Below are 20004 nucleotides of genomic sequence, written 5' to 3'. Positions count from 1 at the left end.
AACAGAACATTTGATTGTGCTTTATTTTTGGTTATAGTTATGTGCATGTGAAGATTCAAGCTGAAATCAAGCAGTTTTATTAAGTTAACATTGACTAATGTGGTTATATTTGTACACTCTCAGATTATCACTATGACACGAATTATGTATTATTAAATTGAGAAATTAGACGTTTCTATTCAGGGATGGAATCCCCCTTTATACACATACACATTATTGTAAACAACTATATGATTTGGCAGTTTGACATATTTGATTCTTATTGAAGTTGTTGGGTGGAAACCCCATACTGTATACAGTCCTAAACTGTTACTTTTCAGGATTCAAATGAAAAAAAAACAGCAAAAGTAGCAGATCTATATACAGGCTCAAAATGAGTTGCTTCGCGCCGCGTTTCAATCTAACAGATCTGCTACTTTTGATGCCTTTGCTTTGTGCGATGCTGTGTACAGTATATGATCAAGTATATGGCATTCATTTTACGAGCCCAAAAAACGAAACAAAACACAAAATTATAATAATATGGAGATAAGAGGTTTCTCTCCCCGACAGCAACGTTAATATTTTGTTGTCGGAGAGACGGGTGCGTCGCCGACGTCTACGCTGCTGTTCTCTCACAGATCCAGGCTTCATATACACTGCAGTTAGCGTCGTTCAAGCCAACAAACCGATCCTGAGTACGAATGTCGCCGCAGTCCTCTCCACCGGAGGAGTCGTCGGGCTGCCCAGGGGCCCAGAACAACCTAGAGAAACAAATATTCCATGATATCAATTTACATTGTAATAATATGTAACTTGTGTTACAAATGTCTTGTATACCTCCATGCATTTTTTTTTAAATGAAGTTATGTACTGATATCATTGACTCTATATAGCCACATGAAATCTGAGATCAACACGAAGCCGTGCATTTATTAGATTCCACACATTACATTGTCAAGAAAGTTGAATGTTATATTGTTTTATTATTATTTTAATTCTATGCCTGACCTTTTCTTATTGTGTGTTCATTATTTTAATCCTATATGCCCATCCCTTTATGCCCATGCTTTATGCATATATGCTGTGCTTCTGTGGTTTGCTGTATTTCCTTTAACGTCTGACATATCTCGTTTTAATTGTGAGATTATTTGAACACTGTCCTGCATGTGAAGCACTTTGAAGTGTAGCCTATTATTATTATTATTATTATTAGTAGTAGTAGTAGTAGTACAAACGGTCTGTACAGATATGTTAAATAAATACAATTGTAACCGACCTGAAGTCATTAATACAATGTGTGAATAGTTGCCTCACCCGTCAGCAGTGGTGACTGGTGTCCCATCCACCCACCTCCACCTTCCCTCCACCTCCCTGTCCGTCATACCAATCCATGCTGCCTGGGCCAGGTTATGGAGAAAGTCCTGTCAGTGACACCACAGAGATGCTCGTTAACAACTTAACAACATGGCCATCCTATTTATTTATGTATTCATTTGGAGGATAGGCCCCCATGAGATGCATCTCGAGGGGCCCCTCAATTTCAGCTATTCTGCGTATGACGAGCCAGGTTTCAGTGGTTTAACACATGTGATTATCAACCTTCCTTTCCCCTCCATCAGGCGCACACACCGGCTGGCCATGGGGAGGCAGTTTAGAGACCAGGATTACTGCATGTTTTTTGTGAGGGTACCTACCCTATAGGGCCAATTAAGGGACACGGGGAGAACATGCAAACTCCACACAGAAAGGACCTTTCGCCAACCCCACCTAGTGTGTATGGGTACTGATGACGCGAAGGAGAGAACAGCGAACCCCCAGCGTCCCCAGTGGGAATCGAACACAGGATCTTCTAGCTGTGAGTGTCTGAAAAGCTTTGGGGAACCCCTGCTCTGCCCAGATTCAGAACGACTCACTATGTCTCTGTGTGTCTGACCTGCTCTTCCCTGGTGTTGATGATGACCAGGTCAGCTCCTCTCTCCTGACAGTCCTGTCGGCTCCTGTCCCAGTTCCTCCTCTCCGAGGACACAAAGTAACAGCTGGAACCAAGCCGCCTCCAGTTCAGAAAGCAGCTGCTGTTGTTTGCTACTACCGTTATGTTTGGTGCCTCTGTGGTGTTGACGAGTGAAACTACGGCACCTGCTGGGGACACAGATACAATGCAGTTAGCTCAGTTAGTCAGTGAACTGCCAGTGAACTGTAGCCTAGTACCAGCCTCTGTTAAAGACACATTTAGAGAGACGGGTGGCAGCCGGAATGTAGCAGTATGGGTTGGCGCCCCAGCCTGTGTGACTGTGTCTTCCGTGAGGAGTAAGCCCAACAAACCCACGGTGAGGCCTTTAGGCCGCAAGTGTGGGGCTTGCGGCATCGCCATGGGCCAGGTGTAGCCCAATATTTAGACTCTCGTAGAGTTATTTTTTCGATTCTGAGGATATCGCTCGTCAGAATCGAATCAATTTGGTGTGTGGAATCGTCCTTCCACACACCAGATTGATGCGATCCTCCCGCATACCCAGTCTCAGCAGAGTAGTTCCGGAGGAGCGGGTTGTGTGGCCCTGGCTTTTCCCTAATGGGACTGTTCTTAATGTATTTTTTATTAATTTCTATTGAAAATGAAAAAAAATGTAACTTAGAAGGACAATATCAGTCACCACCACAAGCAAGAAAGCACATATGTTTAACCTAATATTTGTAAAATGTGTCAGATAACATTAATATGAAATATCTACATTCTGAATCAAGCAACATGGAAACTGTCTGGGGTGCTCACAAAAGTCAGAGTAGATGTTAAAATGACCCCACACATGTTTGAAAGTAAAATATCCCTTTAATATAGCACATACTTTTTTGCTTGCCAGGTGCATAAACAGAAGACAACCAACACAACAAAGAATACAGGAACATATACGTTGCAATCTTCTGTAACGGAATATTGCATCATGCTGCTTGGTGCTGTGTAATCCTATGTGTGATGACATTAGGGTGACCAGATCCAAACTGTTCATTTGAGGGACAGAAGTATCGCTCGTGTCGTGTGGGACACAAGCGATACTGGAGTACCGGGTTATAGCAACGTACTACTTGAGTTGCTATTAAATGCCTTGATGTCATATTCGACCATAGGCCTATTGGCTATAATTTATAAACTTATCTGGTGTCTCACATTTTGTTTTAAAATCATGCTTTATTTTTATGCCCAGGCTTAAAAACACATCTTGCAGGAAGAGACAATGAGAGAGCTTTACAACAGAAGGCCAACTATTAGGGGACTAACTATTAGGGCATTTGAACACTGATGTAATTGCCTGTCAGTCACAATGTGGGACGGGGTCTCAATATGACATGAAAAGTCATGGAAACGAGGGACTGTCCCATGCAAAGAGGGACATCTGGTCACCCTAGATGACATAGGGTTGCAGACCGCCAAACAACCAATTGCAAAAACACAGCACAAGCACGTGTGCATTCTGACTTCAAGTCAAGTAAGACTTTTAAAATGCTTATATTGTACTAAACTCTTTTAAAAGACAAAGTTTTGGAAATTAGCCATAGACAAACTCTGATGTTCAGACTAGTGACAGTTCTGTGTTCTGATATTTTAACTGTAGTGTTAACCACATTATTTCCGGGGAATAGCTAGGGCATTTTTGGTATGGGCCTTGGCCCTGGTCAGTTCAGAGCTTTTTCGCCGCACTGTTATCAAACATGTTCATATGGTATTCAATCAATCAATGAATCAATTTGGACTCACGTGGAGCAGAGAGTCTCAGAGCGATGTTGAGAACACCCTGCAGGACACACAGCAGGCCGAAGCTCACAAAAATCACTGTGAGATACCTTTCCTCTGTATGGAACGCACGCACACACGCACACGCACACACACACACACACACACACACACACACAGCATGGATTGAGTGAATTATGAAAATACTTCTTTCATGTACAAATAATACTATTTCTATTATATTTTATTTTTGAATGTGACTCCTGTGAATCCTTTTTTTCAGTCACTTGTGTGCAATAGGCCTAGACAGTCGCACAGCATGAGGAAGCAAAAATAGCAGATCTGCAAGCTCACAAGATGTCACATACAGTATATTCTGAGCTTGTTGATCAGCTATTTATGGTGTGCGACCCTATGGGATCAGGCTCTGCCAGTGGGCCTAATCAGCCTAAATCCCCTCACCTGTGCAATTTCCAGCCTCTGCCTCTGCCAATTGATTGCCATGGCAACCACACACCTGCCAATTAATCAGTCCACAACATTGTGGAACATCGAATCTCGTCTGTCTGCCGTGCACATTTTCTCTCCTGTATTGTATTTTAATTATACGACACCACTTTTCACAGTCAGTTTGCACTCCTCACCATAGCTCCTCACACACAGGCAGACTTTTTCTTCTCTCCCTGGAAATAAAAACGTCTGGGTTTCCGAGGCTACAGGCAGACAGACAGATAGAGATCTCCATGTGGGACCCAGACAGACAGACAGTAAAAATGGGTGCTATGACAACAGGTATATCGCATACTACAGATGTGCGACACACATATAAACCAGGCTTTAGAATGCAACACATACCTGTCTTGGATGCTCTCTGCTGTGCAACAGTGTCCTCCTGGGCTTCAGGGAAAGACAGCTCCTCATAAACACCAACCTCCAATGTGGCTTCATTACCAGCTGTGTGCAAAACTGCCATCTGGTTCAAACTTCTCTCCAACGCTTATGGTTTATGTTTCAAGAAAAATCACTGTCTCTGTCTCTGTCTCTCTCTGTCTCTCTCTCTCTCTCTCTCTCGCTATGTCTAGTGTTTGTGTTTCCTAACTCACTGTTTCCCCATAGGTTATGTTGGTCAACCTTACAGGGAATTGTGCGTGCCCAAATAGGAACCAAATGGACACATAACATAAGGGTCCATTTTAGTCCCATTTGTACACTATCTCAGGAGGCTGAGAATCACTGAACTATATTGGAACTGGAATCAGTGTTAATTTGGACCGCATGGTGGTCCCCAGACCTTTTTCTTAAAGGGTAAGACCAGGTTTGGGTTGTGTAGTTACTTTGCCATGATGCAACTCCAAATGTGGACAAGAAATACAGAAATACTGCTCCAGTGATTAGAAATTGATAATTCAAAATATGCTCCTCATTGACTTACATTGTAGCTAAAACATCTCTCAAAGTCACTCTTTTAGTACGTAAACAAACACAAACAAAAGTTGATTCAGACAATATAGAGCATCACCAAAACTCACGTGGTTTTATTTTTTCATAAAAATGTTAGATTCCTGTTGATTTTACTATTTGAAGATCTGGATCCGGATCCACGGATCCAGTCCGGGTTTTCTTCCCAATAAAATGGACAAATCAACAGGAAGATAACATTTTGATGAAAAAATAAAACCACATGAGTTTTGGTGATGCTCTATATTGTCTGAATCAACATTGTTTGTGTCAATTTCTAATCACTGGAGCAGTTACTTTTTTATTTCTTGTCCACATTTGGAGTTGCATCATGGCAAAGTAACTACACAACCCAAACCTCAAAAAAAGTGGTCTTACCCTTTAAGCAGTCAAGTTTTTCTGACAAGCAAATTGCAAAACAAAGCCCTGACATACACTTATAGCACATGTATGTATGTATATATATTTGTTTTTATATAGTAGGCCTACTGCAGAGTAGACGGACAGACGGACAGATAGATGTTTTCTGGCAAAGGTTTTCAATTCCTCTCTGACACGGAAATGTCACAAGAGTGGTGGAGAGACCAACAGCTTACACAATATGTTCACGTGACGTTGGGCAGAATTGTATAGAATCCAAGTTGTGCACAAATGAATCTGCATCAGAATCTGAACCATGTGACATTGTACTGGTACACTTCTTTCAGTTAACCACTTAAAGTACAGCAATACATGGCAATTTGAGGTACTCTTTAATATTTCAACATACAATTTCACAAAAAAATCACACTTGTGTGAATTGAGGCCGGGCACTCTTATCATACATCATCATACATCATCACATTCCGTGCTCAGCCAATCAAATCATCACATTCCGTAGTACACACAGACACACAAAACTGGGCATAGGAGGGGAAGAAAAAGAAAAAATCACATAAACATAATTGTTTAGTGTCCTAGGGTTAAGACACTATAATTTGGACCAAACCGGGTTCAATCAGAATACAACCATAACTATGAATACAACACACTTCATCAATATATGAACATGTTATTAAAACGCAATAGATGGCATTTAGCCAAATAATGAATATATGAATACAAATCATTATTATTATGTGTATTTGGGTATAGGCCCGAAAGTCAGACAAACCTCCAAACCAAAGCAAAGACAAACTACCACATTTAAACACACCCATCATGTAGCCTATAGCTGTGTACACAACTATAATACATTGTGAAATTATGATTTTCACTAGACTAGATAACTCTTTCGCAGATGTAGCGTCTTCTTTTACTACATGCACTGTCGATCCATCCATTACCGCTAACCTCAGCGCAGTCTTCTCCTGGCGATTGCCCTGCGTTGTTAGGCTCTCCTGTGTTCCAGAACCTGGAGAAGTATAGGAGCATTTAAGTCATCATGATGCTTTACAATGATGCTTTTTCTACTCCAAATCAAATCATTATAGCGAACAACTGGATAGTGAAATAGAAAACATGTATAATTGCCTTATATATATATCGACCATTATGGTATATTTGTATTTTATCATAGCATTTCATGCCATTTTAGAAAAAATACAGAAAAATAGTATAGGTGGAGTGTGTTGTAATATACAACACGCTGTGTCCTAATGACAATAACGACAATAACAATAACGACTGACTGTCTTGTTAGCCACTGGAGACAGCTCAGAGAGCAAGGTCAACTTGCTGATAGCCGATTGTTGTATAGCCGATGTTGTATATTACAACAGAGTGTACTTAAAATGTTTGTTAAAATAAACAAGAAGATAAGTATTACGGTTCGGTCAGCAGTGTTCCATCCACCCACTTCCAGGTTCCTTCCTTCGCTGTGTCAGTCAGACCCAGCCACAGGTTCTGCTGTTGTAAACCGACAACAAAGTCCTGCAGAAAAGTGTTAGTTAGTGTTAGTGCATCCACTAACATACTGTACATACGCACACACGCGCCCACGCACGCACGCACGCACATGCACACACACACACACACACACACACACACACACACACCAACCATACCTGTTTTTCTTGGCTCTTTATGACCATCAGGGTTGATTGTTTGTTTACACAGTCTATCCTGCTGTTCTCCCAGGTTTTCCTCTCAGTAGAGATGTAATAACAAAGACCACCACCAAATTGAAATCCATGTGATTCTAACACAAAGAAAAAATGTTAGCAACTGCTCTGAAACGTCCTCAGATCAGATGAATGATAAACAACATGAACATGATATAACAATGAAGTAAAACAGTGATGTATGACTGACTACAAATCCTCCTCTTCAGGTCATTATAGTTGGTCTCTAACTGGTCCAAACGGGTCTGCAATGTGTCTTTCTCGCCAGTCAGGTTGTAAAAGCTGGTCTTTGTCTCGTTTAGCTCTATGATCAGGTTGTCTTTCTCTTCAGTTAGGTTGTAAAAGCTGGTCTGCAACTTGGCCTTCTCGTCAGTCAGGTTGCTATATCTGGTAGTGATCTCGTTTAACTCTTTGGCCAGGTTGTTGTTTTTCTCTTTAAGTTCAAAATCTGCAAGAAGCATCAACAAACTGGTGAGCATTACATATAACTTCATTCTGACAGTAAATCTTTTTTGCCAGCGAGACAAAGAGCCTACAATAGGTGAACTGGCATTTTGGAGAACAGTGGAGTGTCAGTAACAAAGTGGGTGAGGTGGGATAGATCATACAATCCTACTATAAGATGAGGAAACGTCTTTTTACATTGGTGAAAAATAAACGATAAAAAGGTCATTGCATCATCGCTATACAAGCTATATGACACTTTTCTTTGAAACAGTTTTATCTCCCGTGGTCTGTGGTCAGCACAGGTCTCCTCCTCAGTGTTCCATTGTTTGCAAGAAACAGCCATCAACGCTATTTGACTATCTGTCTGACTAAAATATACCATAACATTACACTGTTTGTAGAATGACAACGTTGCACCCATACTCACAGTGTACGACAACACCAATGATGGCAGCCAGCATGAGAAGAAACAGCACCCCAACACACCCTGCAGCCACTCTGTACTGATTCTTCTTTGCCTCATCAGAGTCTGAACAACACAAGACAAACATATGAAGTTATTTGAGAGGAAGATTTCAATTCACATACACCACTGGAAAAAGTTACACTACTCCTGTAAGAATAGGTTAGAGAACTTAATTAAGCATTGGTGAGAGGGTTTCAAGACATTCAATTCCAAACGTTTTTCAAAGGGGGTCATATTTGAAAATATGAAAATATCTTGGTGCCGACTGAATCTCTTGTCATACTTTATTCTTTATTATATTTACTGTACCTTTGAACCATAACAATGTCACAAACAAATGCTTCACATTAACTACACTGCAATATCAATATAGCCACTTGTTGGCAGTGTAGCCAAATGTAATGGCATTAGTGCTTTTAACAAAACTAAAACAATTCAGCCTTTTTTACATGCATGCACTGCATTATGTTGTACATTTGCAGTCCAATAAATTGTGTTCAAATGGCAGTGTTGCCAAATGTGTGGAAAAGGTCTCCACAAAAGTCTATCTAAAAAAAAACCACTCCAATATATGAATTTCACCTGACTGACGGCTATAAATAATTCATTTTAGCAAGTGAGCTGTGGGCCATATAATATATTCCCCAGTTTGCCCCCCAGGCACTGATAACAATGTAGAGCTTAATAAAATTATAAATAAATAACAAAACAATGTATCACTAATAGCACCTTTAATGATGCTTTAATGAAAAACACAATAATCTGCCTGTCGGCCTGCCCTTCTCTCTCTCTGTCTCTTGTTCGCTCACTACAGTGCATAATTGTGTGAGACAGTGTGTGTCTGTCCCATGCACACTTTTTCATAGTGCCAGTGCCCTGGTTGCAAATGTTCCATTAAAAACAACCAATAAAGTAATGATTTCATGTTAACAGTGACTGAACTGATATGCATGCCCTCCTGCTCTACTCCTTTGATGTCTCATGGTTGTGTTCATCCTATGACCTATGCTATCTTAACACGATAGGCGATATCGATAGGCCCCCACTCGTTTTATATTTATATATTTATATATATATATATATATATATATATATATATATATATATATATATATTTATATTATATACAGTCTGGTGTATGTGTCGTTATGTATGTCTTGTTTGTCATGTCTATAAAAACCAAATAAAAACTAATATAACAAAAAAACAGTGACTGAACTGTCTGTGCATGCTTGGTCATTCCTTCAATAAAAACAAATCAAAAACGTCGTCCCTTCAGCGTGGGACCATTATGAAGTAGGCTAAAGTAGCTAAATATTCAACACACTTATACATTTTCTGATTGGTTGTGAGGCCGTTTTAGACAGAATATTCTAATCAAAATGTAAAGAAAAAAGAATAATAGAACCCACTTCACCAGGTTTTTAATTTAACCTGGAAAATTATTTCTTTGGCAGCATTGGAGCCCCTAAAGATGTTAGGCACACGATGTCACTGTTCCACATCATTTTCTGCAGGGTGCTGCTGTTATTCTACGCTACAGAGGACACCTTGACATTTTTTTGGAAATATTAGAGCATATACCCACTTCCCCAGACATCACTACACCACTGCCCTTATGCAACGTGTATGTGTTAGTTCATCTACTTTTTTTACCTTCATGCTTCTCTTGTGCTGTGTTCTTCTGTATGGCATCCTGCTGTATCCCAGGGTCAGGGTGGTGAACTGTGGGGCTGTCTGCAGTGCCATAGATGTCTACTATCCTCTCTTCCCATTCTCCCCTGCCTTCATTCTCTCCTCTTTCCTCCAAGTCGACCTTCTTCTCACCTCGGCCACGTCTGGCCTTCTTGGTCAGGTCTGGTACAGCGTACACGTCCTCAGACATTCTAGCTCATATTAAAACTATACACTCGTTGTTGGAAAACAAAAGAGCCACGAAAGAGGAAGAGGAAGTAATTAAGTCATTTATTGCTTAATTCCTTCATGACAACCTTCATGACACTATTTGTGCCCTTGATAATGTATTTTATAAATGTGGACTCAAATAAAGAAATAGAATTGTGTGTGTGTGTGTGTGTGTGTGTGTGTGTGTGTGTGTGTGTGTGTGTGTGTGTGTGTGTGTGTGTGTGTGTGTGTGTGTGTGTGTGTGTGTGTGTGTGTGTGTGTGTGTGTGTGTGTGTGTGTGCGTGCGTGCGTGCGTGCGTGCGTGCGTGTGCATGTGTCAACGGGTCGTGTCGTACCACAGATCCTATTTTCAAATAGGGCTGAAGTGGTTAATGTATGTGTGTTTGGTAATAATAGTTCAAATCTATACAAAGTAACTAGTAGGTCTAAGTTTTTAAATAATTGTAATGTAGTAAAAAGTATAATATTTGCCTCTGATATGTAGCGGAGTAGAAGTAAAAGTATTAAAAGTTGGAAATAAGAGCAAATGATGAGTTGGGTCTGATCGAGGGACGAGAGTAGCTGCAACTGGGATGTAAGTCGGGACTTGATCACCACGTCTGGGTCACCCGAGTGAGGGGTATGATGTTCCCAAGACCCAAAACCCCCGATAACCTTGGGATACATCACTGAGGATACGTCCCAGGTGTCACAGCCCCTGCCAGTAGTGTCCTGTGTGTGTCTATTTGTGTTAGTCTGTCTGTCTGTGTGTGAGCATGTGTGGGCGTAGGCTTGGTTCCTGGCTTTCCAGATTGGCACACCTGGCTCTGATCATCCAATCTCACTCACCTGCCTGCCATCTTCTCATCACCACCACTCCATAAAAGCCCTGGTTTCCTCGCCGCAGGCTGCCAGATCGTCCCACAGTTTTCTGTGCGGTAACGCGTCTAGCTGTTATTTCTTAATGTTTCCTAGTGATAATTATTCCTAGTGTTTTTGCTCTACTTTTGCTTTGTTCCAGTGTTTTTTGGTTTTTGACTTTGGTTTCCTTCTCCTTCAGTTGCCTGCCAGCCTACCTGCTAGCCTTCTGAAAAGTAGCCAATCTACAAGCTCATTCTGGACAGTTGCCTATCTACAAGCTTATCATTTTGTTTACATAAACACCCTTGGACTTTGCCCTCCTTGTCGTGTCTGCATTTGGGTCTGCCAGTTTGGTTAAACGTGACACCAGGGACACATAATAAAGCGTTCTCCCTTTCAAAAGGGCGGACTACTGATATCATTGTTGCATTTGTCTTTCCTTCAGTTAAGCATGAAGATTCAGCTCTTTTTCTATAAAACTGACAGCAGTGTAGCTATAGAAACTCTAAATAAGTGTCATTTTCAATAACCATAAGAACACTTTGATGAAAATATACCCATTTACCCTAACAGAAAATGGGACATTAGAAGAAGGTTTAGTGCAGTTTTAAAACAATCCACCTCAAAGTATTTTAATATATAATGCCCCCATGTGTACTGGCAGGAGTACAGTAGGAGCTGGTCACTCTGTGGCATGCCCACTTCTCCTAACTAAGCAGTATTGCCATGTCATCTTATATCGCCTTTGGACTTGCTTTTCTGTAAAGTGAATATTGGTAGTTGCGTTTATGATCTATACCTAGTCGTTACGTCATTCCCTTATCTTTAACTTGTCCATCTTTAAATCTTTAGCCAAGACTTTACTCTGCAAAGAGTTACATCTGGTCAGCACTTCCGCTCTTGTGACCACAGAACATTCTCAACCCTATACAGTTATTTTGACAGCTCACACTGTATGCACACACACCCACTCACCCACACGCACGCACATGCACACACGCACGCACGCGCGCACACACACACACACACACACACACACACACACACACACACACACACACACACACACACACACGCACGCACGTACGCACACGCTTATGCAGTTTCCCTTCTATCATGTCATGATCTCTCTAAAGTTACACAACACACAACTGTCCAGTTTTAAGAACACCAAAACCAACGATGTTAAATAAAAGTTCAATGACAAATAACTTGAAATAAGGACACATTTTATTGAGCTGACAGGTTTTAGTCAAAACTATGTAGCAGGTATATAAGATATACAAGTGAATGAATGCATTCCACCAAAGATCCCTCACATATTATTTATTGACACTTTTATTTTGTAATGTTTTGTGCAATAGATCGTTTTGGGAGCATATGAGCATATGTGTCCTCACTCCTTCCTGCTGTGACGTCATCCACCTGCATTTGCTTCCACCTCTCTCTCTTGCTTGAAGCCAGACATATCATTGGTCCGATATCGCAAACCCTGCACCCTAACCCTAACCTCCCACGGGGCAGCAGCACACCTAAACCGAACCTTAACCCAACCCTTAACGTACCCCTCACCGCAACCTTAATAGGCCTATCTCACAGCCCTTCACCGCCCCGTCCCCTTTCCACAGCCCCTTTCCAGACCTAGTGGTGTTGATGTGATGTTACGAAAGAAAGAGAGAAGTATGACTAAGACACAGAAGTGGTCAATGTTATCCTAAACTTCATTTTGACATCTGTTGTCCAGATCATATCTCACACCAGGGCTGCAGGGCTGAATGATTCAGGCCGCGGTAGTCAAGTCATACACCCAGCCAGGCCACCCTATATCCATATACCCACACACGTGTACACGATATTACCGCAAAAATGTAATATTCTACATTTTAAGTGTTGCAACACTTATACATACAGTACACGCACGCACACGTGTGGGGATTGAAAAACCATAAAACCTGGGTGATCTACCGTATGCTATCAAATTGTATGTTTATTCACGCAGCATAGTAGTACAGTATATGAATGATACATTCTCTGGCTGATTTTAGTTTCTACCCTTCTAAGGACCAGCTGAGACCCCAACTTTGAGAACCAATGGTGTAGTGACTAGTGACGGGCGGGAACCCCTTTTGGTGTTTTAAGAATGATGTTATACTTTAGCTATTGAAAAATAACAGATCTACAAGCTCATAGCGCGGCACCGAGTGCTTGTAGGTCTGCTATTTTTTTTTAATCGTGAAAATGTGGTGCAAATCTTTGAATATATATTCTGTCAGAGAGATCGTTTTTAACTCAATCTTTGCTTCATGGGGGGTCCCTGGAACAACATATTTTCAGATGGGGGTCGGCGGCCAATTACATATATTTTTGGGGTCATTGACATGAAAAACTTTCAGGATTTAGAAGACATTTGCAGAAATGTCTTCAGGTCTAAATGGGTTAAGAGCGTACCGGACCGCATCTCCATGATGATCTAAACTGCACCACGGATATGTCAACATGAAGTCGAAATGAGTCATAGTTCTCTATTTTTGTATCTTTTTGTCATCAGTTTCCTCCTTTAAGTGAAAGAAAAGTAGTGTCAAAATATCTTTTGTATATTCGGTTTCAAAACAGGAGGCATCCATAATCTCACTAACAGAAGGGAGGCCTATTCTACACCTTCCACACACTGCAGTCCGATGGAATAAATGAGGACTAAGACCTATCAGTGTTTCTGTAAACACTCTGGACTTTAAACATGGCTAAGGGTCAGTTAAACTTAAAGCATGGACTCCCTCCTTAGTTCTTCATCACTTATACAATGTACTCAGTCTCATTGTGCTCCTCTGGCAGATTGCTAAACTTCAAGCACTGTCCCCCCCCCCCCCCCCCCCCCCCCCCCCCCCTCTCTCTCTCTCTCTCTCTCTCTACGCACGCAGCCGCCACATACACTGTTCTTTTGGGCATGGAGGCACAACGCTGAGCGCACAGTGACAGCAGTAGGCACTCCCATTACGGCACGCACAGACAGACAGATGACAGACTATTCTGTAGGCTATAATAGGCTACACTGCAGTGTTTTTTATGTTTTCTTAAGCAATTGATTAATGTACACGTCCTCATTTCGATCAGGGCTTCAGTCTCCTCATTCGACCACGTCTATCCACGGTAACGGGACATCTTTGCACTGCGTAAAATATGCCTTCTCCGTCTCCAACTGTGTTCAGCTCCTCACCCGCTCATTTGCTTCATTTCCTTTATTTACTGAGGATTGCATTCACACCTGCACCGAATCGTAATCAAGTGCGATCTCATTCAATACTGGTACTGGTACTGGTGGTACTTGAGCAATTCTCTTCCTAACTCACTGTTTCCCCATGTTATGTTGGTCGGGTCTGGGGAACTCCAGCAGCAGATAAGGTCCAAATCAACCTTACAGGGAATTGTGCGTGCCCAAATAGGAACCAAATGGACACATAACATAAGGGTCCATTTTAGTCCCATTTGTACACTATCTCAGGAGGCTGAGAATCACTGAACTATATTGGAACTGGAATCAGTGTTAATTGGGACTGCATGGTGGTCCCCCAGACGTTTTTCTTAAGCAGTCATGTTTTTCTGACAAGCAAATTGCAAAACAAAGCCCTGACATACACTTATAGCACATGTATGTATGTATATATATTTGTTTTTATATAGTAGGCCTACTGCAGAGTAGACGGACAGATGGACAGACTGACAGATATATAGATGTTTTCTGGCAAAGGTTTTCAATTCCTCTCTGACACGGAAATGTCACAAGAGTGGTGGAGAGACCAACAGCTTACACAATATGTTCACGTGACGTTGGGCAGAATTGTAGAATCCAAGTGTTGTGCACAAATGAATTGCATCAGAATACACTTCTTTCAGTTAACCACTTAAAGTACAGCAATACATGGCAATTTGAGGTACTCTTTAATATTTCAACATACAATTTCACAAAAAAATCACACTTGTGTTAATTGAGGGCGGGCACTCTTATCATACATCATCATCACATTCCGTGCTCAGCCATCATCACATTCCGTGGTACACACAGACACACAAAACTGGGCATAGGAGGGGCAGAAAAAGAAAAAATCACATAAACATAATTGTTCAGGTTGAAATCACCCAGGTTTAGTGTCCTAGGGTTAAGACACTAATTTGGACCAAACCGGGTTCAATCAGAATACAACCATAACTATGAATACAACACACTTCATCAATATATGAACATATAGATTGCATTTAGCCAAATAATGAATATATGAATATAAATCATTATATGTGTATTTGGGTATAGGGCCGAAAGTCAGACAAACCTCCAAACCAAAGCAAAGACAAACTACCACATTTAAACACACCCATCATGTAGCCTATTATGCCTATAGCTGTGTACACAACTATAATACATTGTGAAATTATGATTTTCACTAGACTAGATAACTCTTTCGCAGATGTAGAGTTTTCTTTTACTACATGCATTGTCATTCCATCCATTCTCGCTAAACTCAGCGCAGTCTTCTCCTTTCCCTGCGTTGTTAGGCTCATGAGGGAGGTTCCAGAACCTGGAGAAGTATAGGAGCATTTAAGTCATCATGATGCTTTACAATGATGCTTTTTCCACTCCAAATATTTTGTTTTCAAATCATTATAGCGAACAACTGGATAGTGAAATAGAAAACATGTATAATTGCCTTATATATATATCGACCATTATGGTATATTTGTATTTTATCATAGCATTTCATGCCATTTTAGAAAAAATACAGAAAAATAGTATAGGTGGAGTGTGTTGTAATATACAACACGCTGTGTCCTAATGACGTGCCACTATAGACATAACAATAAAGACTGACTGTCTTGTTAGCCACTGGAGACAGCTCAGAGAGCAAGGTCAACTTGCTGATAGCCGATTGTTGTATAGCCGATGTTGTATATTACAACAGAGTGTACTTAAAATGTTTGTTAAAATAAACAAGAAGATAAGTATTACCTTGGTTCGGTCAGCGGTGTTCCATCCACCCACTTCCAGGTTCCTTCGCTGTCCCTGTCAGTCAGACCCAGCCACAGGTTCTGCTGTTTTAAACCGACAACAAAGTCCTGCAGAAAAGTGTTAGTTAGTGTTAGTGCATGCACTAACATATATACTGTACATACGCACACACGCACCTATACGCACGGACGCACGCACATGCACACACACACACACACACACACACACCAACCATACCTGTTTTTCTTGGCTCTTTATGACCATCAGGGTTGATTGTTTGTTTACACAGTCTATCCTGCTCTCCTCCCAGGTTTTCTCCTCAGTAGGGATGTAATAACAAAGACCACCACCAAATTGAAATGCATGTGGTTCTAACACAAAGAAAAAATGTTAGCAACTGCTCTGAAACGTCCTCAGATCAGATGAATGATAAACAACATGAACATGATATAACAATGAAGTAAAACAGTGATGTATGACTGACTACAAATCCTCCTCTTCAGGTCATTATAGTTGGTCTCTAACTGGTCCAAACGGGTCTGCAATGTGTCTTTCTCGCCAGTCAGGTTGTTAAAGCTGGTCTGCAATGTATCTTTCTCTTCAGTTAGGTTGTAAAAGCTGGTCTGCAATGTATCTTTCTCTTTAGTTAGGTTGTAAAAGCTGGTCTGCAACTTGGCCTTCAACTCGTCAGTCAGGTTGCTATATCTGGTAGTGATCTCGTTTAACTCTTTGGCCAGGTTGTTGTTTTTCTCTTTAAGTTCAAAATCTGCAAGAAGTATCAACAAACTGGTGAGCATTACATATAACTTCATTCTGACAGTAAATCTTTATTTGCCAGCGAGACAAAAAGAGCCTACAATAGGTGAACTGGCATTTTGGAGAACAGTGGAGTGTCAGTAACAAAGTGGGTGAGGTGGGATAGATCATACAATCCTACTATAAGATGAGGAAACGTCTTTTTACATTGGTGAAAAATAAACAATAAAAAGGTCATTGCATCATCGCTATACAAGCTATGTGACACTTTTCTTTGAAACAGTTTTATCTCCCGTGGTCTGTGGTCAGCACAGGTCTCCTCCTCAGTGTTCCATTGTTTGCAAGAAACAGCCATCAACGCTATTTGATTATCTGTCTGACTAAAATATACCATAACATTACACTGTTTGTAGAATGACAACGTTGCACCCATACTCACAGTGTACGACAACACCAATGATGGCAGCCAGCATGAGAAGAAACAGCACCCCAACACACCCTGCAGCCACTCTGTACTGATTCTTCTTTGCCTCATCAGAGTCTGAACAACACAAGACAAACATATGAAGTTATTTGAGAGGAAGATTTCAATTCACATACACCACTAGAAAAAGTTACACTACGTAGTCCTGCTAGAATACGGTAGGTTAGAAAACTTAATTAAGCATTGTTGAGAGAGTTTCAAGACATTCAATTCCAAACGTTTTTCAAAGGGGGTCATATTTGAAAATTATGCTTTAATGAAAAACACAATAATCTGCCTGTCGGCCTGCCCTTCTCTCTCTCTGTCTCTTGTTCACTCACTACAGTGCATAATTGTGTGAGACAGTGTGTATCTGTCCCATGCGCACCACTGGTCTGATCTTTTTCATAGTGCCAGTGCCCTGGTTGCAAATGTTCCATTAAAAACAACCAATAAAGTAATGAAATCATGTTAACAGTGGCTGAACTGTCTGTGCATGCTTGGTCATTCCTTCAATAAAAACAAATAAAAAACGTCCCATCGTCCCTTCAGCGTGGGACCATTATGAAGTAGGCTAAGTCGCTAAATATTCAACACAATTATACATTTCCTGATTGGTTGTGAGGCCGTCTAATCAAAATGTAAAGGAAAAAGAATAAAAGAACCCACTTCACCAGGTTTTTAATTTGGCCTGGAAAATATGCAATTTTTTGGCAGCATTGGAGCCCCTAAAGATGTTAGGCGGACAGAGGACACCTTGAAATTTGTTTGGCAATGTTAGAGCATACCCACTTCCCCAGACATCACTACACCACTGCCCTTATGCAACGTGTATGTGACCCAGGGTCAGGGTGGAGAACTTAGCCACGAAAGAGGAAGTAATTAATTCAGTCATTTATTGCTTCTTCCTTCATGACAACTTCTCATTTAGAAAATACATGGCATGACTGCTTTAAGAAAGTGATTCTCCCGATTTTAATTGTGTGTGTGTGTGTTAAGGCTGTACCCTAGCCCTGTTTTTAGGACTCGAACATTTGCAGGAATTTCCGAGCGAACATATATTTTCAAGTTAATAAAAAAGGAAAAAAATAAAAAATAATATAAGAAAAACGAATGGTTCAAGCCCATTAATTAAGATTCGAGTGCCAACCCTAACGAGCGAACATTCGAACCTTGAATGTTTGGGGACAGCCTTAGTGTGTGTGTGTGTGTGTGTGTGTGTGTGTGTGTGTGTGTGTGTGTGTGTGTGTGTGTGTGTGTGTGTGTGTGTGTGCGTGTGTGTGTGTGTGTGTGTGTGTGTGTGTGTGTGTGTGTGCGTGTGCGAGTGCGTGTGTGTGTGTGCACGTGTGAGTGTGCGTGTGTCGTACAACGTGTCGTACCACAGATCGGCTATTTTAGGGCTGAAGTGGTTAATGTATGTATGTGTTTGGTAATAATAATTCAAATTTATACAAAGTAACTGACAAGTTGACAAGTTAACAAATTACAACAAACAAACTATCTTGATTATTACTCTCAGAGTCCTTGATTGGTTTAATGAAAATGGCACTTATCATGATTTTTTGTAAATTATGTACTTAGTTAATTCAGTCAGAGAACTCACAAATAGACATAAGATGTAATGAATGCTATTTTATCTTGGCATTCGGGGCTTTGCTACAGTCTCTCTCTCTCTCTCTCTCTCTCTCTCTCGCACACACACACACACACACACACACACACACAACACACATGCACACGCACACACATGCACACACACAAACATATACATACTGTGGGAGAAGGAGGGAGGGAGATCATTTAAAATCGTTGAACCTATGGTTTAAAAGGTTAAAATGTGTTTGTATTGGTGATTTTTAGTCTTAATAGTAATATCTCTTACCAGACTTCTTCTTGGTCTGAAGATCTCCATAGACGGCGTCGTCTATCTTGTGCCGATCAAGACTCTCATAATGTCCTACTTCAGACATCTCTACTATAGTTCTTCTTGCAGTGACGATGGTATCATTCTCATAATCTGTATCTTCTTGGTCTCCATCTTGGACCTCAATGTTTTCAGAATGCCTCGATGCAGCCATCTGTACCTTTATGACTTCAATTCTTTCTGCAGGTTTTTGACCTCTTCACAACACACTGAGTATACACAGTACTATCTTCACTACCCTAAACGATGACAACACTGTTATTTTGACAGCTCACACTTATATGCACACACACACACACACCCACCCACCCACACGCACGCACACACACACGCACACGCTCTCACACACACACACACACACACACACACACACACACACACACACACACAGTTCAGTTTTATTTTCGGAAGGAGGACATACATTCATACATTGCACACAGTTTCCATCTTTTTTCTTTTTCTTTCTTTTTTTTTTATTTTTTTTTTAGTGTCCGTAGCTCATGTCCTGTCCGTTCCGAAAAAGGGTTAGGGAGAAGCCATTGGCTTGTCGGGCCCTACCCCTGGAGTCCATTTGTGCACGTGTAGCAGACCGTGCCTGCCTATAGTGCATACATTCATATTGTTCACTTCTGTATTTATCTAGTTTTGAATTGGTTTATGTTTTCCACAGTGCTTTAGTTCATCCTCCAGCTCATTCCACAGAGTGACTCCGTAAGAGGAGATGCTCCTTGTTTTTAAGTTTGTGCGCATCACTGGTTTTTTAAAGTTCAGTGGTCCTCTAAGGTTGCATCCCCCTTCCTTATCCAGAAATGTGTCCTGTACATTTACCGGTAATTGTTTATATCTTGCTTTGTACATGATTTGTAGAATTTTAACGTTGACCATATCTGTGAACTTCAGAAGATGTGATTGTAAAAACAGTGGGTGTGTGTGTGTGG

At 40.9% G+C, this 20004-nt stretch overlaps 1 protein-coding gene across 1 annotated transcript; it reads right to left on the bottom strand.

Moving 5' to 3' along the window:
- Positions 1-598: 598 nt before the first annotated feature.
- LOC308311929 (uncharacterized protein) lies at positions 599-19112 on the bottom strand (the record flags this gene model as incomplete). The annotated part of the gene is made up of 12 exons (XM_080758734.1): positions 599-743; positions 1297-1403; positions 1916-2121; positions 3731-3823; positions 4562-4702; positions 5678-5714; positions 6434-6557; positions 15924-16030; positions 16161-16294; positions 16408-16689; positions 17119-17220; positions 19025-19112. 12 exons carry the CDS (start codon positions 19110-19112, stop codon positions 599-601), a joined length of 1566 nt encoding a protein of 521 aa, XP_080614860.1.
- Between the last annotated feature and the right edge of the window lie 892 nt (positions 19113-20004).

This window comes from Protomyctophum bolini (genome assembly GCF_963924005.1).
Source record: "Protomyctophum bolini genome assembly, chromosome: 3".
Classification (NCBI taxonomy): Eukaryota; Metazoa; Chordata; class Actinopteri; order Myctophiformes; family Myctophidae; genus Protomyctophum; species Protomyctophum bolini.
This window is presented reverse-complemented; position numbering and strand designations above follow the sequence as displayed.